Here is a 26511-nt window from a genome sequence, read left to right as displayed (position 1 = left end):
GGAGAGCATCCCTCGGGGCTCAGGGTCTATAAACACATAAAGCCACGAGGAGCTCGGCCGAGATGTTCATTGATCCACAGGTCCGTGCCCGACTCGCCCTGCGCCAGGCGATGCTCATCACCGTCCCATCGGTCCGACCGTTTTCTCCGGCGATGATTTTATTCCTTCTTCCTTTCTATTACTGAAAGGAGCATCATTGATTTTTTATAGCGCTAATTTTTTTCCTAACAGAGAGCCACCTGGGATTAAATCAAATTGCTTATCGGCATCTAAACGCTATCGCGGCAGCTCAGTCCCCGTCAGCAGCCAAACTTGGGAAGCTCGATAAGAGACAGGATCAAGTTTGGCTGGACGAGACTCATTTTCCCACGCATCTATTAGGCCACCGGCTTTTAGGTTTTGCCGATCACATCACGCATCAACCTTTCCTTCCCGTGCTCTAGCAGCTTCGGTGTCGGGCCAGGATGCTTTCTGGCTCATCCTCTTTATTTTCTGTACAGCCCAGCTCTCCCAGACATTTATTTTCCAGTCCCCATCACTCCCAGCTCTGTTACGAACCGGCATGAATGATTTAGAGAGATCTTCAACCGGTCTCGTTAATACTCTTGGGTGCACATTAGCTGGTCCTTGCAAATTTAGACGTACTGCACTTTAATCGCGGTTTTAATTGCGAGCTGTAACACTCTGCCTTCCCAAACGTGTGCCAATAAACCTTTATAGCGGCCTGTCATGCAAAGCTCTGCCTGTGAAAAATGCGGATGCACCGGAAGATGCACGGCCACGCGGAGGTCTGACCGGACCGGGATGCTTCTCCACAGCCATCCCGCATGGGCGGTCCCTCCTGCGGCTCTTGGGGTGGTCACCCGAGGAGGTGACAAGGTGGGTCGGGGTTTTTCATGCCACTTAACACGCGCAGTTCCCACCCTGGGGTTGCCACTGGATCCTCGGCGCTGCCCATCCCCGGAGCATCCCCATCCCTCCGCGCCAGCGCCCACCACCCCGCGGCATTCCCGGGTGGCGGAGGCAGCACCGCGCCCAGGGTGTCCCATCCCGCCGAGACGAGACGGGGTGCGGGGAAACGAGGGGCTCCGCCATCCCTGATGCCGCCGTCAGCCCCCCATTTCCATGGCAACCATGCAAATGTGAAAGCTTTCCATAATCATTAGGGAGCGGAGTGGAGCAGTATAAACAGTGACTGCAGTAGATTACATGCCTATTATGAACAGTCGCGCCTTCTGAGCGCTGGTAATTATACCTAATTGTGCATTTAATTGTGTAATTGAAAACCCCCATCCAGAGTTCAGCCCGGGCTCCTTTTCCCCCTTTCCCCGGCGGTGGGAAGGCGGCCGAGGGGCAACTCCGGCCCCGCTGTCCTCGTGCCGTCCCCGCGCCGGGGATCGGGGCACGATGGGAACCGCGCGAGGACAAAAGATGCCGGCAGATGTTGGAGGCGACTGACTCTCACCGGTGCTGGAGCCGGGGGGTTGGTGGCCAAAAATGGGCAAACTGAGGGCAGGAGGGGTGATGGGGACAGCAGGGGACGGCAGGGCCATGACGCTCCTGAGGGTGCAGCGGGGTCCCGCTGGGGAAGGGGATGTCACACCGGGCTGGTGGGTGGTTGAGGGATGCAGAGGACGGGACCACCCTCTCCCTTCGCCCATCCGTCATTAAGCCGAGCACATTAGCTCCTTCTCCAGGCTCAGCGATGGGGGGTGAGGGTCACATCCCAGAGGCTCTCAGTGCCCCATGCGAACCCCACAGCTGGGGCAGGCAGGATGGGATGGACCCGCGGCCCCTCTCCCTGCACCCCGACCCCGGGAGGAAGGATGCCAGTGCCGGCACAGCATCGCGTGGCACAGCATCGCGTGGCACCGCACGCTGGCAGGCTCAGCAGGGCGGGGGGTGCCAACTGAGCTTTGCTTTTTCAGCCAATTAAAGGAGAAAGAGAGAAACAAAGAAAGAAATGAAACCCCGGTTCGGAGCGATGCTGAGCTCTGCCGGGCAGAGGTGGGAGTGCTGAGCATCTCCTGTCCCCACCCAGCTCCGGGGGCTGGAGCCACATCCCACCCCCCGGGGAGCCCCACACGGCAGGGGAAGGCAACAGGGTCACCGCTTTGGGATGGAGAAGGAGCCTGCTTGAGCAAGCCTGCCCTGCGCCAGCGCCCGAACACGGCCCCAGGGTACAGAGCAGGATGGTCAAGGGGTGCAGAGCGGGATGGTCAAGGGGTGCAGGACAGCAGCTGGCCGGATCCAGCCAGACCTCAGCTTCCAGCAGTCTGCATCCCGCTATCCCGTATCACTGCCTCCCAGGTTGGGTACGCTCCCCCCGCAGCAGAACCACTGTCCCAATCTGCCAACCGACATCATTAGGCTTCAGAGTTAACAAGAGTCATGGTTTGCAGCTCTCTCACCCCTTTGCCAGTGCTGGCAGTGGCGAGCAGGGCGGTATCACCTCCGGGTTAATTCTCCATCCGACCACCTCAGCAGCTCTCATCTTCGCATAAAGAAAAGATAAATCCTCCCGACAACAACGGGCATCCCAGAGAAAGGTTTCCTAAACCACCGCGAGCTCCCCCAGCCAGTTATTCAGTCTCCCAGATGATGGGGAGGACCAGCAAAAACCCAAGAGCTTTGATTTCATCCCACCTCATCAGCATAAATATCTCCCGGCAGCCCCTCTCGCGGCGGGGCAGGGCCACTGGGTGTCCGGCAAGTGGGTTCCTGGGGTTTTTCCAGAGGAAAAGCACAAACGGATGCAAAATCTGGCAGGTGCTCCTTGTCCCCTGGGAACCGAGACAGCCAGCGCTGGCAGCACCGCCTGGCCGAGCGGCGGCGAAGCAGCTTGTAGGATATTTGGATGCTCGGAAGAGGCTGCCCTGGCTCCCTGCCGTGACATGGCCTGAAAACCAGTTTCCCAAACTGGTTGAGGCGCAGCCGCTTCCCCGAGGTCTGGGCTGCGCTGGGTGGAGCGGGCAGGGCTCTGCCTGCAGCAGGCAGGGCGCGTTGCCTTCTCCCACCCCGGCGTGGGGGACCCTACACGTGGGTGCCAGCAGCACCCCGGCACCCTACAGCCGTGGAGCATCCTCCGCCACCACGAGCATCCCCGGTGTCCAGGGTGACGAGGGACCGGGGGCACATCCCCCGGGGACCAGGTTGCAAATATTGGTGAAACCAACGGGGGTGTAAGAAGGTACCTACGGGGTCATGGTGACACCCGGGTGACGTGGCAGCGAGGACCAGCCGGAGGTGGTGGCATCACCCCGGGGTGGGCTGAGACTCACCCACGCTGCTCCGTTTAGGGGAAACTGAGGCACGGGCTAGCTGCTGATCTGGAAGTGCAGCACGCCAGCGCGCTCGCTGGGTCACCCCGCTGTGGGCACAAGCTGACCCCGTAGCAACGGGGCATGGCTTTCCAGGCAGCCCCAGCACGCACCAGTTCAACCCCAGCCCCAGTTGTTGGGGGCACTGGGAGCACGGCTGTCCCCTCCCACAGTGCAGGTGACCCAGGACAGGCGTCAGGGGACACAAGCCCCGCGGTGCTCACCCCATGTCGGGGGTGGCACAGAGCAGCCAAAGCAGCAAAGAGGAGCTGAACTGGGGTCTGGTGTCATCCCCGCTCCCCATCGTCCCCTCCCAAACCATGGCGCTACCTGGTCCGCCCACCCCGGTGACGCCACCTCGAGGATGAATATTGGCCTCGGTCACCCAGGGGACACCCTGGTGGCACCCACCACCTCCACCAGCACGGGACTGGCTCAGCCCAGGGCTGTGGGTGGGCACCCAGCCCCCCCCACCCCGGGCAGGGCACCCAGCAGCACCTTTCCCCCATGGGGTGGGTGGGTGGCAGTGCTGTGGGATGGGGTGCTGGGGGGAGCATCTCCCCACGGCCGGTGGGATGCAAGCTGGGGAGGAGCTTGGGAGAGCATCCCGCAGGCTGGGAGGGGATGTGCCGAGGTACGGGGTGAGCCTGGGCTGGAAAGGCCACCGGTAAGGGACAAATTTTGGAGCCAAGCCTTTGGGGACACCAGCAGCACCAGGACACAGAGGGTGAAGGGTGGAGAGGAAAGCCTGACCCCAACCCGCCGCACAAAGTTTGTCTGGGTGTGAGCAGGAGCTGCTCTCCCAGCCCGGGAGCTCACCCCGATTCAGTTCTTCCCCCAAAATAAACAGATATTGAAAATCTCTCTGATCTGGGAGATCTCAGGGAATTAAACAGCAACAAACCTGTCTGGGAGCTGTATGGTAAAACAAAAGTGACCGAAAGCCAGGAAACTCCTGCACACCCGAAAAACCCCCGTCGGATTCATCCCGAATAAGGAGGAAGGCGAGCGAAGCGCAGAGCAAGATTTTACAGACCGAACTGGGGGGACAGCTGAGGACACGAAAGGCCATTCCCGCTGGGAACGGCGGCACTTCAGCCCCGGGATGAGCCCACCGTGGCTCTGCTCCCTGGGGTCGAGGACGGGCTTCAAAGCTTCCCACGTCCCGTCCCCCCCCGGGGAAGTCGGGTCCCCCCCCTCTGTCCAAAGGTGGAGACCCCTCCCCGCTCGCTGCCTTCCGAAGGATGGAGAACGAACAAGAGCAACGCTGGGAAGAAAGTGCCCGTCAGCAGGACGCCACCATCATCTCCAGAGCGGATCCGGAGCCCGTTCCCATTGCTGCCTCCAGCCACCTCATCACCCCCCACCCCCCCCCCGCCCCGATCCCCAGGGGACACCACGGGCTGACCGCCACGCGTTTTGGCACACCCCCCCCCCCCCGCCTCATTTTCCTCGCTGCCATGAGCACCGGCACAGCCGCGGGGGCAAATTGTGGGATGCTGATTTTCCGTTAACTAACTACCCAGTCGGGATAATTAATCGTGACCTCATTGGCACTGGTTTCAGCAGAACACCCCCTCCACCCCCCAAATACCCCACACGCTCCCTTCGCCTGCCCCTCTCTCAGCAGCCTGATGAAGATTGATTCACGGGCACAGCAAGCACGGCACCTAGTTATTACGAAGACCAACAATCCTATTAAAATTAAACCTCTCCCTTCTCTCTGCTCCAACATCCCGGCGTCCCCCCGGCCGCGGGCAGACTGGTCCCGCTTGAAAGCGGGAGAGTTTCCAAAGTGCTGGCAGTGGCTCCAAGTTTCCCTCTTGCCCCAACTCGGGGGACCGGCACCCCAAGAAACACCCTCGGAGTCACCGGGATGGGAAACCGCCGGCGGGAGCGAAGTGGGAGGGATGCGATTGCAGTTGGGAACAAAGCTCACACCTGCTGGAGACGCATCCCCGGGCGCTGACAGCACTGGGAACCGCTTGGCATCCATCTCCCCAGCCCCAACTCCAGCCAGTGCCGGGCTGAGGCGGAGGATGAGGGTGGCATTTCATTCCTCCTTGATTATTATTTTTTTTTTTTTTTTTTTGGTGGTGTGGGGGGGGAAGGTGGTGGGGTGGCAGTGAAGCATCCCCAAGCTGGTCCCGCAGCAAGGTCACCGCCGAGACGGAGTGGGGAGCGGTGACAGCCAACATTTCGCACAAAGCACAACCCGGCATGCTGATGAGCGCAGACGGCCCTTCGCCTTACCAGCTGCAGGCAGCAGAATCCGACCAGCGTACATCTCCCATTGCATCTCCCCATGGTTTCCCAGCCGGAGCCTCGGATTTTCCCCCACCGTGGCCTCGCGTCGCCGTCCTCCAGCTCCTCACCAGCCTCCCCTTCTCCAGCAGAGCCGCCACCCGGGGACCATCAGGGGGGCACCGCCACCATGTCCCGCTCTCCAGCCTCCGGCCAGCCCCGCTACTTTCTTCACAGCAGCCCTGCCGGCTCCCGCATCCTGCCAGGTTAGCACAGAGGCGGGCTGGGCTCAGAAAGGGGCATCGCCCCCCTTCTCCGCCTTCCACCCCCCCCCCCCCCCTACTCCTCCCCAAACCCACCCCACCCCCCCGAGCCCGTTACAGCCCCATCCCCCGGTGCAGGGACCCCGGGGCCGCGCACACCTCGCCATCCATCCCCGGGGCGCGCAGGTTTGCGCGGAACCCGCCCGGCCCCTCTATTGTCTCTCCCGCACAGCCCCGGGGGCGGGCGGGGAGGCGGCGGCGGGTGGGGTCGGGGGCGCGCCGGGCAGGGCGGGCCGCGGCCGCCGGAACAAGGCGAGACGCGCTCCCGACGGGGCCCCGGCGGGCGGCGCGGCCGGGCGGGGCGGAGGGGAGGCCGGGCACGCCGCGCCGCGCTGAGCCCTTAGCGGCTTCCGGGGGCGCTGGGCAGCGCGGCCCCGGCGCTGCAGGCGCGGCTGCCGGTCGCTCCCGCCTTTCGTTGTTAGCAGTATTTGCTTTTTTAATCGCAGATTATTCCCTCCTCCCCCTTCCCCCCCCCTGCTCCGGAGCCAGGTTGGGGTTGGGTTAAACCCCAACGATTTGCAAATGTAAAGGGTTGGTGAGCTGCTGCCCTTCCCTTTCCCCCGGCCCTGCGGCCCTTGGGTGGTGCGTGGAGCCGCGGCACAGGGACCCCGCAGCCACCTCCTCTTTGTTTGTGTGTGTGGGGGGGATATCCCTGGGGTGGCCCTGCCAGGGCAGCAGCTGAGCTTGCAGGGAGGACAGATGGCCAAACCCCGGGAGGAAAGTCCCCGGGATCCCCCCCTGCAGAGCTCCGCTGGCCGGAGGCGAGACAGCACCCAGTCACCCGCCTTCGGCTCTGCGCTCCCGGAGGGCTCCCCCAGGCTGGGATCCAGCGGGTCTGGGCAAGGAGGTGGGTGCAGGCAGAGCTGGCAAGGGTACAGCCCCAACCCGCCACCCACCCGGCTCGCCTTTGTTCTTTTTTTCACAGCACACCTTCAGGGGGATCGGCGAGCGCACATCTGCCAAGGAATAACCGGGATGCTGCTTCTCCGCTGCTTTACAAACCTCCTTCTGAAATGCCACCCAGCAGAAGGACTTGGGAACAGTTCGCTGCTTTTCACTTCCATGATTTCTTAATCCTCAGCCCTGATTTTTATACGGAAGCGTCTCCTAAATCATCCCGGCGCACTCTTACGCGTTAGAGCAGCTCTGCACGGGATCCGAGGGCTGCAACCTTTACAGATGCATTTGTGTGCAAGCGTCGGACTGGCCATGGTCTAACCCGGCCCGTCCAAGCTTGGAAGGGATCACACGTCCCTGTGCGCTGCTGGGACCAGTCTACAGCACCCACCACAACTGGAGCTCTTCCTTCGTCCTCCGTGGTGGGAATTTCTCTCCCTCCCAAGCTCTTCTGGGCTCCCAGGAGCATTTTGAGAGGCCCACACACAGGTGAAGGACGGGGCTTTGCAGCAAACACTTGGCTTCCATGAACGCAAAAACCATGCTGCGTAAATACAGTGGGTTCACCAAGCGATGCTCTTACTGGGGGCCCTGGGAGAGGTGGTTGTACCCAGACTGAGCCAGTGGGTGCTTGAAATGTGGGAACCTCTGCATTTATTCCAGGCTGTCTCGGGCTGTTTCAGGGGGTGCACGGTGAGCTGCAGTCCCCATCAGCCCCGTGCCTCGCCATGGAGGCTGCCAGGGATCCCACCCACGGACCTGCCTCCCCTGTGACATCCCCACTGTGGTCTTGACTCCATCACCCCCGGTGCTCCCGGCTCCATCATCTCCAGGTCCTTGCCAAGAGCCTGAGAGAAGTCCCATCACTTTCATCCCGGGTGTCCCAGGCTCCTGGGGGTTACCTGGGTGCATAAGGGGGGGGACACCAGCCCCATCTCCAGCACTGAGCTTGTGGGCTCCTCTTGGATTTAAGCACAGCAGAAACCTGGAGCAGAGGGACTGGTTCCACGGGTCAAACAAAGAGGAGGATCCAACTGCCCCATAGCATCTAGTTGGCAATGGCCGGGCAAATCCGCTCGGCTCAACCCTCCCCCATCAGCTCCAAAAAACACCAGAGAAAGGCAAAACACGCCGATGGAAAATCATGAAAACGGATACAATGGCGCCGAGATCCTGCCTGGCTCTCGACCAGGTGGAGTTTCACGAGGAATCAATTTTAGATTAAAAAAAGGTCAATATAGCATGTCAAAGCGCTTCCTTAGAAGGCGAGGAGATAACTTCATTTGCGAGCAGGTGGGAAAGGAGCCCAACATTTTGTCTTTTGTTCCGCTCGTCACCCACCACCCTCCGGACCCCACAACCCCTTGGCTTTTATTTTCCCAGAAAAAAAAGCCCAGATGACCAAAATGACGGAGGAAATATTAAGAGGAAATTAAACTATGGGCACGTTATTTATTCATGGGGATGGGAGGGGGCTGCGAAGGTACATCCTTTGATGTGCACTCAGAGCTGTCACCGTGGGGCCTCAGTTTCCCCGACACCCATCGTGATGGCGATGCTGCAGCCTCATCCCAAATCCCGCATCCCTGCCCTCCAGGAGCCTGGACACGGTTTCAGCCCCCATCCCGCCCCTTTGGGATGGAGATGGGAGAGGAACCATCTCCCCCCAGGGCTGAGCCTCTGCTTTGCTGCCACCCCGCATCCCACTGGGGGGGTGACAGGAGGTGTCCCCCACAGCCACAGCGGAGGTCACCAGCCACGGGGACGTCCTCACGCACGGCTTTTGCACAGCGGTAGGTGACCTCTCTGCTCACCCAGGGGCTCTGGCAGCCCCCCAGGACAGGCAGCAGCACCGAATCCCGCCCGGCCGAGCGCTCCATCCCCAGCGCAGGAGCAGCCAGAAGGGATCGCTTCCCCGGGTACACGAAATCATCTCCTTCCGCCAAAAAGCAGTGTTTTAAGTGAAAAAAAAAATCACATAGATCTTTATGCCAGAGAGAGCTCTCTCTGCCAGGGCTATAAACAGAATGCATGAAATTGTTTTTTGGGTTGGTTTTTTTTTTTTTTCCACTAAACTCATATTTTTACCCCAAAATGTCTATTTTTTTTCTCAAGAAAACCAACACAGGGATTGCAGTTTGGTTTTGTTTTTTTTTTTTTTCCTTTTTCCCCCCCTCCAAAAAAAAAAAAAAATTCTGGAGCAGAAAGAAATCACACCTTTGGCAATTCCTGCTTCCCTTCTTCAGCCACAGGCAGGGATGCGCTGAGCAGTGCCGGGTACCTGCAGGGCCACCAGGACTGCGGGCACTTGTATCCAGCACCAGAATTATTCAATATTTCCAAACAGAACCAAAATATAAAATATACTTTTCCCAGGATGAGCATCAATAACACTCCTGACGCAGCCAGCAAAGCTGCTGCGGGGCAAGCTGGGTTGGGAATGCTGTTTGCTGCCTTAAAACAAGGCAAAACCAGGAAAAAAAGGAGGTTTTAGGTTAAGAGAAAACACCTGAGGGACATCACAGCTTTGCAACCCTGAGCTCTGGCATTGGGGTTGGGATTCCCCCCCCCCCCACCCCCCCCCTTCTTTTCCTCCTGGGCTCTTGGAATTGGTTTGGTTTTGGTTTTTTTTCCCTTCTTTGGGGCTTGAAATTGTTGCCCGGGCTTGGTGATGGTTCAGAGGGTGAATTTTGGGGGCAAATTTATACCGAAGCACTGAATCTCAGTGCGGGAATGTCCCGGGAGAGGCCGGCGGGGGTGCGCCAGCCCGCGGGAGCTGCTGCGGAGACAAAGCCAAGGGGGGTCACGAGCATCCTTCACCCACTCAGGCGGTAATTAATGACACCGAGTTGTCAGGACAAGACAAAATGATGATTTTTGGCGTGTTTATTGGCAAAGAAATCTTTGAAGGGGCCCCATCTATCTGGGTTATGGTGACGGGGAAAAGATATTTATTCTGATGCATTATGTAAATCAGTGTGGGGTAAATACATGCAAATCATCGGCACAGGTCGCGTAATTAAGCCCGTCAGGTAATTCCCCTTAATGGGGATGGGGTTTGCGCTTGACTCAGGCTAAATCCCTCCAGAGGCTGATGGGTAGCTGGATTTTGGCTGAATGATACGCACACCTTTGCTGCTCAAGGGCTGAAGGTCTCTAGGATTCATGTTAATGAGCACCTAATTAACAAGCAGCAAGAGTGGCAGAGCAGCCCTTTAAGGGGGAGGGAGAAGGTGACGAGGTGCAGCCCAGCACCTCACCATGGGGCAGCTGGGCTGGAGTAGGCGATGGGGATGGACATGGCTCCTCTGGGCTGTGCTGGGCCGGAGCAGCCTGGGGAGAGGGACATCCCCATCCTGGGGTCAGGGATGCTCTGCCCAGGGATGCCCTAACCCTGCGGTCAGGGGTGTTCTATCCCTGGGTCTAGGGATGTTCCAGCCCTGGGGTCAGGGATGGTCTGCCCAGGGATGCCCTAATCCTGGGGTCAGGGATGCTCTGGCCTTGGGTCTAGGGATGCTCCAGCCCTGTGGTCAGGGATGTTCTTCCCAGGGATGCCTTAACCTTGGGTCTAGGGATGCTCCAGCCCTGGGTTCAGGGATGCTCCAGCCCTGGGTTCAGGGATGTTCTTCCCAGGGATGTTCTTCCCAGGGATGTTCTTCCCAGGGATGCCCTAACCTTGGGTTCAGGGATGTTCCAGCCCTGGGTTCAGGGATGCTCTGCCCAGGGATGCCCTAACCCTGGGGTCAGGGATGCTCCGGCCCTGGGTCTAGGGATGCTCCAGCCCTGGGGTCAGGGATGCCCTAACCCTGGGTCCAGGGGTGCTCTGGCACTGAGGTCATGGGTGCCCCAGTCCTGGGGTCAAGGATGCTCCATCCCTGGGATGAGGGGTGGTCTCTGTGATGAGGAGCCCAAATCTGCGCATCAGGCTCACGCTGGGACCCAGCAGGTCTGCTGCTGCCCTTGACCCTGAACCAACCCCCCCTCGCTTCACCTGGGAGCAGCCTCGAACCCCACTGACTCGGAGCCCCGAGGGACACCTCGTGTCACCCCACGCAGGGCATCCTCCACCCACTCAGCCCCACAGGGACCAAGGGAAGGGCCCCGATGGAGCAAACCGAACCAAAGCAACTTCCCCAACCACCTCCAGCGATAAACACACATCTATTTAACCAACCTTTCCCCCGTTTTAACATAATTAGCCATCGGCCTGCCAATCAATGTCAGCTCCTGCAGATCACCCTTAATGGATCGCTGTTCAGCCGGCTGTTATTGAATCGATATAGAAATTAAAATGCATTCACACCATTCTTCCTCAGTTGTCATCTTATCTCGGCGTCTAGCGAAAAGCGCGGCAGATTACAGAATCCATCATCATTTAGCCTTTGTAGCTCGCAAAATTCATAATTAACAAAAAATTTCTATTCACTTGCTCATGTAATTTAATTAGTTTTCCATTAAATAGAGACTAAATATCATCTAATCCCCCAACAGAGCAAATAATTGTTTTCCATTCTTTTAGAAATTATCACTCGCTTATTGTAACTATCAAAATTCATTAGAAGCCTCCGAGCAGCGGTGGGGAAAGGTGGGAAAAGCGCTGGAGGAAGGCCGGGGAGGTAATTAGAGGGGATGGCGGGGCCAGGGCGGCTGAGCCGGGACCTCCCAGTGATATCCCAGTTGTGCCCAGCATGGGGGTCACCAGCACCCAGTGCAGGATGCGCCCCACAGCACCGTGCTGGGTTGCTCTGGGTACCGCATCTGTCTCTGGTTGGGATAGCAGCCGATACCGCCGTTGCTCATGGGTCAAGGAGTGGGATGGGGACCGGGATAACAACAGCCATGCTGGGCCACATCAGGGGGGCACTGCCAGCCCCCCCACGGTCACCACCAAAAGACCGGGAAGCCGCAGGGAGCCCCCCCACCGGGGCAGCTGTATCGCACAGAGGCCGTTTATCTGCATCCTGGGACAGATTTAATTTATAGTGGAAATCTCTCAAGCAGATACCTCCCTTGGAGGAATAAACCTGTTTAAGAAAACAATTTTCTCTGCGCTCGGATTATGCCTTTAACGGTTTGCTGCTGCGATGCCCCGGAGCTGGCACGGCTCCGCTGCGGGATCAGAGCCAAGAGGGGCCCATGCTCGCCCAGGGGGAACCGGGAACTGAGGGGAAACCGGCCCCCGGGGCTGCCCGGCCCCAAATCTCCCCAGATGCTGCCCAGTGCGGGTCCGGTGGCAGCGCCGGCCCTGGCAGTGTCTGTGGGTACATGTGGGTGCATATATGCGGGTGCATACAGCTGTGATTGTGCGTGTGTACACACGTGTGCGTGTGCATGTTTGCACTTGTGTGCACGCAGCTGTGTGCACGTGTAAGCACGCATGCATACACACACGTGTACATGCATGTGCGTGCACACATATGCACGTGCGTGCCCGTATGCACACGCAGGGCGCAGTACTACCTTTGCCCAGCACGGATTTGCCCTGGTTCTGCGCCAGCCAGCCCCGTGGTGGGTGACACCCCCCCATGGTGGGTGCCAGCCCCACAGTGGGTGCCCGGCTCTCCCAGCAGGTCACCCCCTGGCTCAGCAGGGAGCGCAGGGCACCACCAGGCTGGGGGGAAGGCGCACGGGGCTGGCTGTGCTCACCACTGCCCGGCTTGGACCCTGCCGAGTGTTAAACTGCTCGGCTCTGAGTAACCCCTCGTAGGAAATTAAATTAAATCTACATTTTGTCCCGACGGGGCCATAGTTATGATCCACCAAACACGTACCCCGTTAGAAGCAGGTAGGTGCTTCTCCTAAATCAGATTTTGGGCTCTCCTCAGGGGCTGCGACATCGGCACACAGTCCGATCGGTCACCAATGCAGGCGGGCGGGCATCGATCCGGCCCTAATTGCGGACAGTAATTGGCAGCGGTTACTCAGACCCATGACCACCCAAGTCGCCCTCCTCACCCTCTGTTGGCGTCAGATGCTTATTTGATCCACAAGTTCCCCAGCACTGGGGAACGGGGATTTCTCTCGCAGGGCTGGGCTGGGTACAAGGACCTGCCTGGGACTCTGGGCTGGGCGCTCACTGCTGCAGCGAGTTTGCCGGTGCTCGGGTGGCAGCGGTGCATGCAGCGGGGACATGCCCTCGCAGCAAACCAGCCTCCTGCGCCGCCGGCGGGCTTGCCCTGCCCCAGCTACTCCCTCGGGGCCAGGGGATTTAGCGTTAATCCGGATCATTTCCCAGATCTGGGTCACGGCTCCACAGCCACCCATGCTGACGTGCTGGAGGAGAGCCTGGGGGCAGAGGGGGTGGCACCCGCTGGCCCAAGTGGGTCCGACGTGCCCAACGCTGGGAGCTGCCGGCTGCTGAGCATCCTGTGTGACACCCCCAGGCTCTGCGGGACCCCCGGGTGCAACAACCGCTGCCCAACAAAAGCCTCCAGGACCCAGCGAAGGGGGAGAGCGATGCCCGTCCCTGGCTTCCCTGCCCATTCCTGGGTCAGGAATTGGGAAAAAGAAAGCCCTTTTAAATTCTTTTAAAGAAGCAACTTTCAGAAAACTGCAGGGTTATCCTGGCACCACTGGCTCAGCCCCAAGAGTCTCTCCTCCCTCTGACACTTGGGCACATACTCAAATAAAACCATAAACCCTTGAGGATTATAACAGTGTCTAATTAAGAACTAAATCCATGTGCCGGCACCCTCCTTGCCCTCCAGCCCTCGGTGAGGGGGCACAGGCACGGCGTCGGTCCTCAGGCATAGGGCTTCTGTGTTGGTGGCTCTGGGGAGGTCCATCCCGAATCGCGGCATTCCCGGCTGGAGTCCCAGCTCTCATCTACATGCGTTTCAGGGCATGTTATTTAATACTCTGCAGAGTTAAAAATAAATCTTCCCCCTGCTTCCAGCTCTCTCCGCCCACCTCTTCAGCCGAAGGGTGATTTGTTTGTGTTCGGATACATTCGTTCACCACGATCTGGCGATGGGTCTTCCTATGTCTGCACCATCAGCTGCCCGACGCCTGGCTCCAGCCGTGCATGGTTCCCCCCCCGCAGGGACAGAGGGACATCGAGAGCAGTGACAGGGATGACCAGAGAGTCCCGGGGCTGCGGCAGCCATTCCTGTGGGCTCTGGCCTGCCATTCCCACTGGGAGTTGGGGAATGATGGGAGGTGGATGTTGGCAGCGGTGATTGGGACCAGACCTGCTCTGGTGAAACTGATCTTCCCTGGATTTGATCCTGGAGCTCTGCTGAGTTTGAGCATTCACACCTCATGCTGGAATCCATCAACCCGTGGATGAAGAGGGTCAGTGAAGGAGACACAACTGGGGTCAATGGTTTCCCGTGCTCTCCAGCCCACACCTGTCTGCTCCCGAAGTCCCTTTGTGATGATGTAGGAACCAGGAGCAGAGACCAGCTCTGCTCCAGCCCCAACGGCTTCAGGAGAAACACCGTGGTGAGAGAGGTCCCGTGTCCCCGAGGGACACAGGCAGCCTGCAGCCATCTGCTGACAGAAGGACACGTCGCTGGGACAGGAACCATCCCAGGTGAAGGGGGCTGGGGACAGTGCCACAAACCCCACACCCAGGAGACATCACCATGCCTCCTGGGGAACACAGCCACGTTCCCCTGCCTCCTTAAAAGCCGATGGGTTTGTTTTGGCCCTGAGCGTGCCATCCTCCAGCTTTTTTCTTCTGCCCACAGCAGAAAAGCAGGGCAAGACACGTTCTCGAGGGGACCCTACGCTAATTCCCTTTTCACTGCACAAGCTGTGCTGATTTCCCAGCTCTCAAATACCTGGCGGCTGCAGCAGATCCCTCCTGGTCAAACATTGGCCACGACCGCGCAGGACAATCCTACGGCACGGTACTGCTGGGGTGGGAGCATCGCGTGTCCAAACTCCATCGTCCCAGCTGAACTGCAGCCCGCAGGCAGCCTCCTTTGGTACGGGGCAGAAAAGCAGCGAGAGGCGAGAAACACCCGGTCCAACCTGAGCCAAGGCAGCAAACGAGGGGAAAAAAGGATGAAAAGTCTAATAACTGAGACAGTTCTCAGAAGAGAAATGCAGTAGGTACTCTTCACAGCAAGTTAATTAACATCAGACAACGACCCATGACATGGGGAACCTCCCTTGCGTGTTCTCACAAAGACCAGCCGAGGCTCAGCCCCGAGTCAAGGGCTCGAGGCTGGTTTCAGCCTTGGCAAAAAAAAAAATCAGGGCAGATCATTCCCTTCTGGCCTAAACTCTGGGGCTGGAACACAGCAGGCAGAGTCAGCCCAGGGCTGTAAGGCAAGATCTGGCAGAAGCACCCCCATAAATCCCCCCCTGAAGCTGAGGCAGGATGCATGCCGGCACCCTTGCGCTGTCCCAGCCGGCGGCCACGGGTCTACGAGGTACAGATCTAACCTGCTCGAGGACCTGCCGCCATCTCCCACCACCCTCCTGCTTAGGGAGAGGGGACACGCAGCCAGCGCGGTTCCGCCACTGCTGAGCACTGAATACACGGTGCCTGGCATAGAAAACTCACTCCCTTTACATTTATTTATAGCAGGAGGCTGGATTTTACTCAAAACATGAAAATAGGCTTCAGCAGTAGCCCAATAATTATTTCAAGTGTGGTCATTTTTATTGCCATGAATAAAAAATAAAGCTGCTCTTCTGAAGTGAACGTCTATGGTTTCCCCGGGTTATATACGAGTGAAGGCCTTGATTTAGCATTGTACAATAGAAAAGTAAACCAGAACAATAAATCCCATCCACACAGTTCTTGTAAAAAGCTATCTATTTCAGTTTTGACCGTATAAAAAAAACAACAAGAGAAACTCAACAGGGAATATACAATCCACATGTGGAATTTAAACAAATTTTACCAATTTCAAGTGATCTGGGTAAGGGTTTAATAGTCGGTGGGACAGCCAAAATTAAAATCTTTCCAATTCCAAATTTTCCTTCCTCCCCAACGAAGGGAGGGAAAGGAAAAAAGCTGTTCAGCAAGACCACGCAGACAGCGCAGCCTGCGAGAGGGAGGCTTGTCTCATCAAGCTGCTTCAACGTTTTCCTACTGCCACAAGCACGAGGGGGGCTGGCACCGGTGAGAAGAAAGTCAGTATGACTTCTGTAAACCGAGGATTGCAAGGGCACGAATCCCACCATCTCCTCGTCAGCTTCACTGGATCTCCCCCATATACAGTCTTTTGTCGCTGGATGCGGAGAGTACTGCGGGAGAGAGATGGGGCGGAAGGGAGGAATATGAAAATTAACCACAACAGTCTGAGACCTCCACTAATGACACATCATTTGAATTGAACTACTCATTTCGCTTACTGGAAGTGATCTAGAAAGGCAAATTTCATTTGCTCCCCCAAAAACACTTCACGGAATTTACCACTCTGACACCTAATCACATGCTGCGCGTCGTGGCTGCCATTCCCCTGTCCCAAGGCAGGCATAACCGCACACTGCCTGTAATGTCTAAGCATTAAAATGGTAAAGAGAGGCGTATAAACACGCTGTTAAGGCTCTCGAGCATCCTGAAGCGTTATTTCCATTGCAAGGAGCATTCAAAATGCGAACCGGGCACTGCCGTCGGGACTGCGTGCCGCTAGAGGGCACAGGCAGGCCAGGAAAGCCTCGCCGGGACCCTTATTATTTTATCAGAAGAGGCAAAATGCTTCTGGTACCCAACTACAATGAGCCACTGAACCATCTTAACTCAGAAAAGGCTCTTCAGGGGATTCAAGACACAAGCGTCAAAAGAATGACCCAGAAGCACTGCTCTTGACACTGACAAGGGTTTCATTTGAGTCCAGGAGAGATTTGGGGGATTTCTAAATGAACTTGCAGACTGGTGTCTGTCATCTTGCCGCATGTTGGCTCCTCACGCACCCTCCCGTGCAGATGAGTATTGTGGAGCGGGTGCAGCGATTTACAAGATTAACGTTCCCAGATGTTAAATCAATTGCATAACTCGCATGCAATGCCTGGATAGGTTTTTAATTTTTATTTCAAGCTGAGTGATTGATTCACAAAAAGGACCTCAGCAGAACACAATTGCAAACGATCTGCTGCAAACCGGAGAGGAGAGATTGCTCTGCTCTTCCAGCATAGGCTCCGATCTGAAGACAGGGCAATGAATAACCAAGGAACAAACCCATAACTCACCGCCCTGCTGCAGACACTGTCACCCTCGGCACAACCAAGCTCTTGGCTTCGCTTTGGGGTTGACTCTTGTCAATTTTTGGCTGGAGCAATGCGGTGACCCGGCCGATGGTGCAAGTGTTTCCATAGAAACAAAGAGCACCCTGCGGTCCCGCCTGGGCCGCACGCTACACCAAGAAACTGATATGAAATCTGGTCTCAGCTAGTACACAGTGGTTAAAACGGTTTTGAAAAAGCCACCGTGAGCATTGCCTCACCCAGCAGTGATACGTGGTGCCATGTGCTGGACGCCTCTAGAATGGGGACAAAACTCACTGTGCAAAGAGCCGCCTTCGCTTCCTACAGCTTTGGGGTAAGGGAAGAGATCCCAGGCTGGAGATAAGCTCCCAGGTTGTCACTGTCCTCACATAAGCACCAAATGTATGGTTCTACCCCTGGCTCGAAACCTTTTTGCACTGCCCTTGACAAGTCTGGACAAGCCCTAGGCAGCAGTGGCCAAACCACGGCTCACGGCCACCCACAGGTGACCAGCAGCCCCAACCACCAGCAGCCCCACTGCTATACAGGTCCACCTGGGCAGGACACGTGGGCTGTCTCCGCCTGGGCAGGACACAGAAGTAGAGCCCCTGTGCTCAGCACGGGACCCCCAGGGCACACCCAGCCCAACTCCTGTCTGCAAGAGAGGAGCAGGCAGGAGCCTGCTACCCCTACATTTGTCTCTGATACTCGGGGAACTGGGTCACGGGCAATTTCGGGGCTGCTTTCCAGAGGATCAGCAGTTCAGCCAGCCCTGAAACTATTTTTCCAGCTAACTTGAGGTGGGGAGGACTTACTAATGGGTTCCTCCGGATGGAAAGCAAGTTCGTTCACCGACCCGGCGTGGCCTGGCAGCTTGTACAAAATCCTCCTGGATGTGGTGTCCCACACATAGACAAACCTACAAGAGAGTCATTATGAGTGCAGGCATTTGAGAAAGGAAAGCAGCTGCCCCCCCCCCCCCAACAGCTTATTCCTGCAGCGGTTCACCACGCGGGCTGAAACAGACGGAGGTCTTATTGAGGATAAACGAGGAGCTTCTCAGGAGTAAAATGCTGCACTGCCCAATCCAGAAGAGCAGAGGGCTGAGCACGCAGGAGCTAACAATTTGGTATCAAAAGCCTCACCGCCGTCACAGCACAGCAGCCCCATTTCACCTCTCGTGGCACAGAGATGGATTTGAAACCGTGAGGCCATAGACACCCTCAATACAGCAGCAACACAGTGGGTTAAGGAAGAAAATTAGCGTTGGGAGTGGGGAGGAGGGTTCTCACCCTCGCAAATCCTTGTCTGCAAGCCCAGCGATCACCCTCGGTTTGGGCTGGCTGGCAAGCAGTGAGGAGGAGCCCACGTGCTCGCCCAGCCCCTGCTACAGTGTAATCCTCCACAGCCAACAGCTTTATATATGGATTTCTTCCTGCTGTGCCATTAAAGTCATAATGCACTTCCCATCATTTATTAGGGGGCTGATCAGATTGCGCCGAGCCCTTTGATTAACCTCCTGCAGGCCTTGCCGTGGGCTGCCACCGCTGCTGGGTCCTGCCTGAGCACCGCACTTTGGCTGAAGGGCAGTGCAGAAGCCACCGGGATCCTTAAGGCGAGGGGTCAGAAGGAAACTGCTGGCACCAGGCATGTATCAGCTTTCGGATTACTCTTATAAATGCTCTCAGAGAGTGGGGGAAACGGTGCCTTGCTATAAATCACACTGTACCGGAGATCACTGCTTGTCCCCCACGGGTGTCGATTGCTGCCTGCCTGGTGGGGTGGCTGCACACGAGCTCCTCCGGGAAGCAGAGCGATGCTTTGATGCCGGTTATGGTGAGCACCCGTAGGAGTGAGGGGGATTTTTTTAGTACATCAAAACAAGAAGAGCCCTGAGCAACATCCTAAAACCCAGGCAAGGCGATGCTGCATCCCTCCCTTCCAAACACAACGGCCTCGCCACACGAAACGGCATTTGTTCCAAGGTTCACAGATCTGCAAAAACAATTGGTGGCTAAGGATAGTTACCAGTTCCGGATTACACTCGCTCTGCCTTCTCGTTTTACTCTTTAGGGAGGTGGCTGGCAGCTAAAATGAAATCTGCCGGGGCAGAAAAGGGAAGCGGCAGGGCAGCAATTGGCTGGGTTTGGCGTGAAGGGCAGCTCTGCTGCCCACATGCCCCAGAGGCATCACTATGGCTATTTACGGTGGACTGCAGAGGGCGAGAGCACGGGGTCAGCCTGTAAAACGTGTAAAATCAATCTACTGCATTGCACTTCACCAAAGGACAGTTGCTGTGAATGCCACTGTGCATCCCTGTGTCTCGCCCGCACAAATTCAAACATACTGGGCGTCAACAGCCCTTTCCTCAGCCCCACACGCAGCCCAAGCTCTGAATACCAAAGCCGAACCGTTTCAAGCTTACGCAACACTACCAACAATGAGTTCCTCAGTTTCACCTGTCCCTTTCCATTTGTCAGGGCTTTGCAGACCGGATGAAGAACAAGATTTGCTTATACAATTAGCCTGTCTTTTAGTTGAAATAGAACTGAGCTTCTTCCTCCCCCCTCAAAAGCACTGAATAATTTAAAACACTTGCTGGCTAGGTAGAGAGGACACTGGATACCAACACAGGGCAGACCTGCTTCGTTAGGAGCATTCCTTTTCAGGCTGGTGCTATTCTTTGACTTATTTTCTTGAAACATGTAAAAGGGAAAAATGCAAACCTGCAACTTCAGTCATGAATGTTACATAAAGCAGCACTTCTTTAAGCACAACCGTTTTATCTAGCAGGCAAGAACTGTATCGAATGCTTTCTCAAAGCACTCTGTTGTTGTTTTTAATTTGGTATTGCAAAGCAAGCAAGCACTTTAAGTAGTTGATTTTACTATAACCTGAAGGGCTCAACAGCAAACAAAAATATTCAGGTAATTGTCCCTCCAACATACACACACACTCCATGTATGCAGAAGAAGACAGTAATCATTGAGGAATTATTTTGTATGCAGACAAATGAAACACTTGTTTAATCTTTCTTTGCTTTCCCAGCAGATACTCCTCAAAAAAAAAAAAACAACATTAAAAGCTCAGAGACAGCAGAAAGATTTGAGTGGCCTCATCTAACCTGCCCCGGGGTCTGGCTGCATGCTCTGCCCCATGAATGTCACAACAAAGTTGCTGTCAGACCACAGAGCTACATCAGCATCTGCAGAACCAACCTAATGGCCTAAGACTTCCAGCCACACTTCGCCACTGAACGGATCAGCCACAGCTCGGCAGGCTAACACGCCGCATTCCTCCACCACATGCACCGCCGCTACTGCCCAGCAGGACTGGAAAGGAGAGTCACGTCTCAGCCACTTGCTGTGACAGCTGGCCCCACTATATCTGGACAGCGAGAGCTAAAGTTCTCCCTATCCTCTATCAGAAACTCATTAATTTGCTGATTACTACTGCTCCATGCCTTGGACTCCGGCCTGCAGGAATTCCTGTCTCGATGTCACTAAGAGTGCGTCTGGATTTGCTCCAGCGGAGGTTGGTATCCTTCATGGTGACCTTCAGGGTCTGGCACGGACCCTCTGCTGGCTTCTTCCCTCTACCCATTTTACTCCTCAATTGCCTTAGTTTACAGAATATCTTATTTAAAAGTCCAATACACGCTAATTTAGTCAGATCTTTATTTCTTCTTACTCATTAAGGCTCAAGAATAACCATTGGAACGCTACTGGTGCCTCCTGCAATCCACCACGCAGCAATTCAACTGGTATTTGTGGTCATTATCAGTATAACCCCTCACTACACACACTTTGCCAGACTCTCTGCTTCTCAAAGACTCTCACAAACATCTGCCAATATGGCTGCAGGGACCTAGTCCACCGACAACCAATGTTCCTGTCATCTGCTGGTCCTACCCTTGGATCCAGTGGTTGAACATAAGCAGTAATGCAGACCTCTAGTCAGCTTTTGACAATAATAAGAAGACTTTACAACTCTACGGTTCTCCTCCACTGACACAAAGGCAATATAAAGCCATCACTACTGTAATCACGGCAGAGATGAAAGGTTTTTTTCGGGTCTTCGCACCTCTATGTACAATTCTGAGTCTTCATATTAATTTTAGACATGATGCAAATCATTTCAGGAGGGCTTGCAAAACTGTCTGGGATTGATGGAAACGGAGAAACACAGTGGTAACTCACCTGTCAGCCGATCCCCCTGCGATTTTACTCCCATCCGGGGACCAAGAGCACCTCAGAAGATTCTAAAACAAATAAAAAAAAACACGCACAGATCTATTTCCAAAGAAAGATTTAGTTTTCCCCTTCTACTTGAATTAAAATCACCCTGAGACTTTAAATATCATGAGCATCACTTTAATGATCTCCCTTCAGAAGTTGAGGTGGTAATTACAGATTTTATTTTATTGCTGGAAACATCCAGTGCCTTGTTATTTTACACAAAGTAGATAGTAAATGTAGAAAACACTTAATTTACAGCTAATTATAGCTGAACCACGCAAAGAAATCTTGTTACTGCAGCTTTAATTGGAATCCCACTTTGTGCATTAATCTTTCTTTGAATTCTTATTAAAGCCTTTCTGGTTTAAACTTGAACTTAAAAAACAATTTACAGAAAAGTTAATAGCTGCAGCATTTTACCAACAATCATGTTTTGGTCTGCAGTATGCTTACCTTTTCAAAATTATGGACATTCCCCTGGAAAATCTTTACACATCTCTCTTTAGGGGCAAACGGTCGCACATCCCAGATGCGAACTGCAACAAAGAGCTCACAGTAATTAGCTGAAGATGGCAGAGGCATGGGGGCAAGGTCAGCTTCTGGAAACGTTTCTTTTCCTAAGACATGCTGCTAATGAGCAAAGACCTGGTCATGCTCCTTCTTCTCTTTATACTTAGCTTTCCTCAGAAGCAAAAGGAAACCAGCAGCTTTCCCCCACAGAAAGCTTTGATATGAAAGGTCAAATGCAGAAATTTATAATTACACCAAGACCACTGCCAACAGGAGGGGAAAAATCCAAAACGATTACACAAATGAGCTACCATCTCCTTACATGAACATTTGCTTCATTCTAACGTACTCCCTGATCACGCTTCTAATCAGATCAGCTTCGCTGAGCACCCCCACACAGGAGACAGGCAGTTTGGAAACCGTGCTGTCATTCCCTGCTGCAGGGAAACAGCCAAACCGCCCTGACAAGAGCCAGACCGAGACTGCGTTCAACTGTCTGCGCAAATAACGTGTGCCATAGCTTGTGTCCTCACTGCCCTTCGGGAGACGTGACAAACCCTTCTGATGCAGCTGCTCCCTCCCTGCAAAGGACATGATTGTCACGGGCATAACAAGAATTCAAGCTTTATCTCTGGAGCCAAAGTCCCTTCAGCCTATCCCCACGTGTGGCTCTTGTTTTTCTACGTCGAACAATTCAAGCTGTTCCTTCCTAAACGCCATGCCAAGCTAGCGTAAGAGAGCAGCGCCTGACAGCTGTGCTCTCACATCAGGTAGGACGCACCTGTGTTGTCCATTGCGTTGGAGAGCAGGTAGGAGCCTTCCGAACTGAGACTGAGGCCTGTCACCGAGTCCGCGTGTCCTCTCATCGTGTAAGTGAGCTTGTTCTGGCGAAGGTCCCACACCTTTCAGACACAACATTACAGTTTAACAAAAAGACAGCCAAGACTGTTGGAACTGCTGTTTCCGAAATGTTTCACACTGGTAGTGATCAGTCAGCTGATGACATCAGCTTTCAATTTCAGTTGGTGGGGTCTGAATGGCTAAAACACGAGGCTAGAATTTTATCTGCGTTGTAGGAAAAATGGAATTTGCCCCTTAGAAGACTTCTTACCAAACGTGTCCAACCAAGGAGCTAAATGTCAGCAGCCTCACGCATGCAGGAATCCCTCTCTACCTGTCTATAGCTCCCCCAGCTCCCAAATTCCACTGACTGATGGCACAGAGCAGCAGTTGTCCAACGTCCAAAATTTCACGCTGTTCTTTCCCAAAGAGGGGCAGTCTTTCAAGGGGCAGTCAGAACAGATCTCATGTCAGTGCTACACTTCGCGATGCCTCTCTGATAAGCACATGCTCCCCACGCCTAGGTAATGCTGGAGCCCGAGGCTGAAAGGACAGCAAGACAGACTGAACCGTACAGCTATCAGGAGAATCTGAGTTACCAGCTGAATGAAACATTGAGCTCGCTCTCAAATAAGAACTTTCCACACTAGCAGGTGACAAAGTAAGTTGCAAACTGGAGCAGAGGGCAGAGAGCGTGGATGCGTCACCACATTTTCTTTAGTTTACCTCATATATGGCTCTAGAGCCTCCGCGACAGGCACAGGCTGCCAGGAGAGCCAGCATACCGCATCGGCTCCAGCGGGTGACAGCAGTGCTGGGACGCCTGGCCAGGAATGCCAGGGCTGCCCAGGCTGTCACATGGCAAACAGCCCTGGAGCAACTCCCTCAGAGTTTATTGGCCCTATATCAACAGTGAGGTCGGGCACAGTGGGTCCGTGTGGTTCTTGTGACTGTAAAATTAACCAACAGGCTTCCACATTTGTCCTTGACCAACGCAAGATGTGACGGGATGGAAAAGGTGTGCGCAGTCGGAAAGGCACATGGGGACACAGGCATCCTACCTTAATATCGTTGTCGATGCCTCCAGATATGATCTGATCACTGGTGTCATTGAAAGTTACAGCCAAGACCTGGTACGTGTTCTGAAACGTCTGGACGGCAGCTTTTTTCCTGATATCCCACAGCTAAAAAGACATGGCAGTTGTAAAAGTTGCATGGAGATATTTAATGATAAAATTACAGGAAATTGCACACACGCTTGGCAGAGACTCAGGACACTCTCCTGAAATCCCCTTATTTAGAGCTCAGGAGATCTCTATCAAAAACATAACAAAATTCTGGCGTGGTTGGAGCACAGGAGTGCAGGGGACGGAAGAAGGGGCTGGAATGCGAGATTTCATTAACTGCTTGCCTTTCTCATGCATTGCTAATGCAATTCAGTAGGAAAAGTACAACTGAACATGTGAATCTTCTTCATCTCCCACCAGAAAATTAGAGAAAAACAGGAGCAGTCAAGTTTTACTTATTTTTTTTTTCTGAAATCAAAGTTATTAGATAATGATATTATAAGAATAATGAAAGGCTGAATTTAGCCCACTTAAATGGGAAGACCCCCAAAATTCTTTCAAAAATCCTATCTTACTTTCATTCCAGACTGTCTCCTTACACAATATACTGACCTTCACTGTCCCATCATCGCTGCCTGTACAGACAAGCTGGGGTCCTCGCCTCGCTGGGTAACAGGAGTTAACAAACGAGGTATGGCCTTTCAGTCTCTTCACTCTCTCTCCAGTCTCACTATCCCACACTGCCACGGTTTTGTCTGTGGATGCCGAGAAGAGCATGCTGCGGAGAAGAATCGCCGTCAGGTTCTCTGTTTTAGAAACATTTCTCCCCTCCCACCTTTTCTACTCTCAAGTTCTGTGATCAAAGCTGAAAATATTCAGTGGGAATATGCCATGGAGAAGAATTTCCCCCATGGTGGCGTTTCAGAGAAGGCTGATTGACAGTGAGGCAGCTACAATGGAGGCACTCCCATTAACACCCATTTCTAAATACACATAAATCAGTTTTCTGCCTCAAACACTATCTGGGATGAACAGAGGAAGGAAAGCTCAGTGGCAACAGCTCAGATGCAATAGCAGAATGGCTTTTTAAATTAACAAATATCTCATTTGCTTTCTTTCTCTCTCCAGTGTCTCCCAGATGACTAACATTAACTTTCCTCTGTTCCTCAAGATTGAAATCAAGGGCACGGGGGGCTCATGGGTGACTACAGACCCATTTTCTCAATCTCAAGCAGGCACCACTCCTTATCTGAGAAAGCCACGCTACAAGCATTCGCTGTACGTGGACTGAGCAGGGCACCAAGGTGCTCTGAGGGACTCCAGCCAGCAGAAAGCACCTTCCTTCAGAAAGAGCTGGGCCTGAGGCTGAAAGCCATCTGCATGCCACTTACCTGCCATCTGTGTTATAGTGAAGCTCCATAACCGCCCCGCTGTGTCCCTTCAGGGTGGCATAGTTATCGCAGTCCCCATAGACATTCCACAGCACTGGGGGAAAGAAAGGAAGATGTAAGTCCAGGAAAGATGGAAACACTACAGGAAACATGGAGACACGTCCCTGCTGTGGATGAAGCAATGATCTGGGAATACAACAAAATGAACTATGTAGCATCACCGCTATTGTCTCCAGTCCAGGATGACGTGTAACATTAAAGAAGCATTATGCGTGCCACGGAAGGACAGACAGCTGTTTTGAGCTGATTTATGCTTTTAGATCAAGCTGAATTTGTAAAGAAAAATACTAATCTTTACCTCAGCAAACCAAAGCATTAAAAATTGCATTTCTGCAGACTGCTGCAGTCCAACACAGACCGATGGTAACCTGTGTGAGGCACCTGTGAACACAGGGCTGTAACCAGCAAGGTATGTTACTGGTCCCAGCTGAGGACCAGAAGCACAGTGACCTGCCAGAGGAGCTGGAAGTTTCTTCCTCCCTTCCCTGTGAACCACTTCCTGCTCAGGATCCAGCAAGCTGTGGGCTGTGATAAAACCCCATCACCACACAACGGCCTGAAATCATATGAGCCCCAACCCCGCTTAGTGCTGGCTGGGCTAGTGGATCCTGGTACTCACAGATGAGCCTGTCAAAGCCAGCGGAGGCGAGGGTGTTGCCGTTGGGGTGGAACTTGCAGCAGTACACCTCTCCTTCATGCCCGGAGAGCAGCATGATGGGGGCCTGCAAGGAGGAGCAGCGCGGTGGGCCCTGTGGGAGGCAACGGGTGAGCTGGGTGAAGGGATGACGTGGAGAGTAACAAGGGGTACAGCCAGCACCCCCTGCCCCATCTTACAGACCTTTTCCTCTCACCCTTTCACACCCCCGGGGCTGCTTCTCCCCGCTAATCCCCTCACGGGTTTTCTCCCCCCCCCGCCCCAAACCTCACCATCCCCTCACGGGCCTTTGCCCTTCACCACTCTCTCCCCCGCGGGGCTTCTTCCCCTCACCATGCTCTCACGGGCCTTTCCCCCACCCCAAACTCCGCCATCCCCTCATGGGCCTTTTCCCCTCACCCCCTCCCGGGCCTTCCTCCCCCTGCCATCCCCTCATGGACCTTCCCCCCACTCGCCGTACCGCCTGCAGCAAGGCCCCGGGGGGGGGCTGCCCGCCGCCGCCGCCGCCGCCCGGTGTCCCCGGCAGCTCATGGCGGGGCCGCTTAGCCGCCGCGGGGACGAGCGGAAGGTCGGGGCTGGGGGCAGCCCCTGGGGCGGGAGCTGGAGCGGGGCCGGGAGCGGGAGCGGGAGCGGGGCCGGGGCCGGGGCCGCCGCCCGGGACCTTCCGCTTGTGCTGCTCGATCATCGCCGCCGGCCGCGCGCGCCCGCCAGCTCCGCCCCGCCCTCCCGCTCCCCCATTGGCCAGCCGCGCCGCTTCCTGCCGCGCCGACTGGCGGAGCGCGGCCGGATGGCCCGCCCTTCC

General features: G+C 55.0%; 2 protein-coding genes across 2 annotated transcripts in view; both read right to left on the bottom strand.

Moving 5' to 3' along the window:
- NKAIN1 (sodium/potassium transporting ATPase interacting 1) overlaps positions 1-5627 on the bottom strand; it is a gene marked incomplete at both ends in the record, with an annotated part of 32745 nt that extends 27118 nt beyond the window's left edge. Inside the window, one exon of the mRNA XM_082494034.1 lies at positions 5574-5627. Coding sequence (XP_082350160.1) covers positions 5574-5627 — 54 coding nt within the window. The remainder of the gene's footprint in view (positions 1-5573) is intronic.
- A 9752-nt stretch (positions 5628-15379) lies between these two features.
- SNRNP40 (small nuclear ribonucleoprotein U5 subunit 40) lies at positions 15380-26394 on the bottom strand (the record flags this gene model as incomplete). Its single annotated transcript, XM_082494192.1, has 10 exons — positions 15380-15988; positions 17764-17867; positions 21148-21209; positions 21640-21722; positions 22478-22598; positions 23598-23720; positions 24216-24381; positions 24995-25088; positions 25674-25803; positions 26170-26394. The coding sequence occupies 10 exons, from the start codon at positions 26392-26394 to the stop codon at positions 15939-15941; spliced, it is 1158 nt and encodes a 385-aa protein (XP_082350318.1). The 3' UTR covers positions 15380-15938.
- Positions 26395-26511: the final 117 nt, after the last annotated feature.

Source organism: Vanellus vanellus (genome assembly GCF_965231255.1).
Source record: "Vanellus vanellus genome assembly, chromosome: 22".
In the NCBI taxonomy this organism is placed as follows: Eukaryota; Metazoa; Chordata; class Aves; order Charadriiformes; family Charadriidae; genus Vanellus; species Vanellus vanellus.
This window is presented reverse-complemented; position numbering and strand designations above follow the sequence as displayed.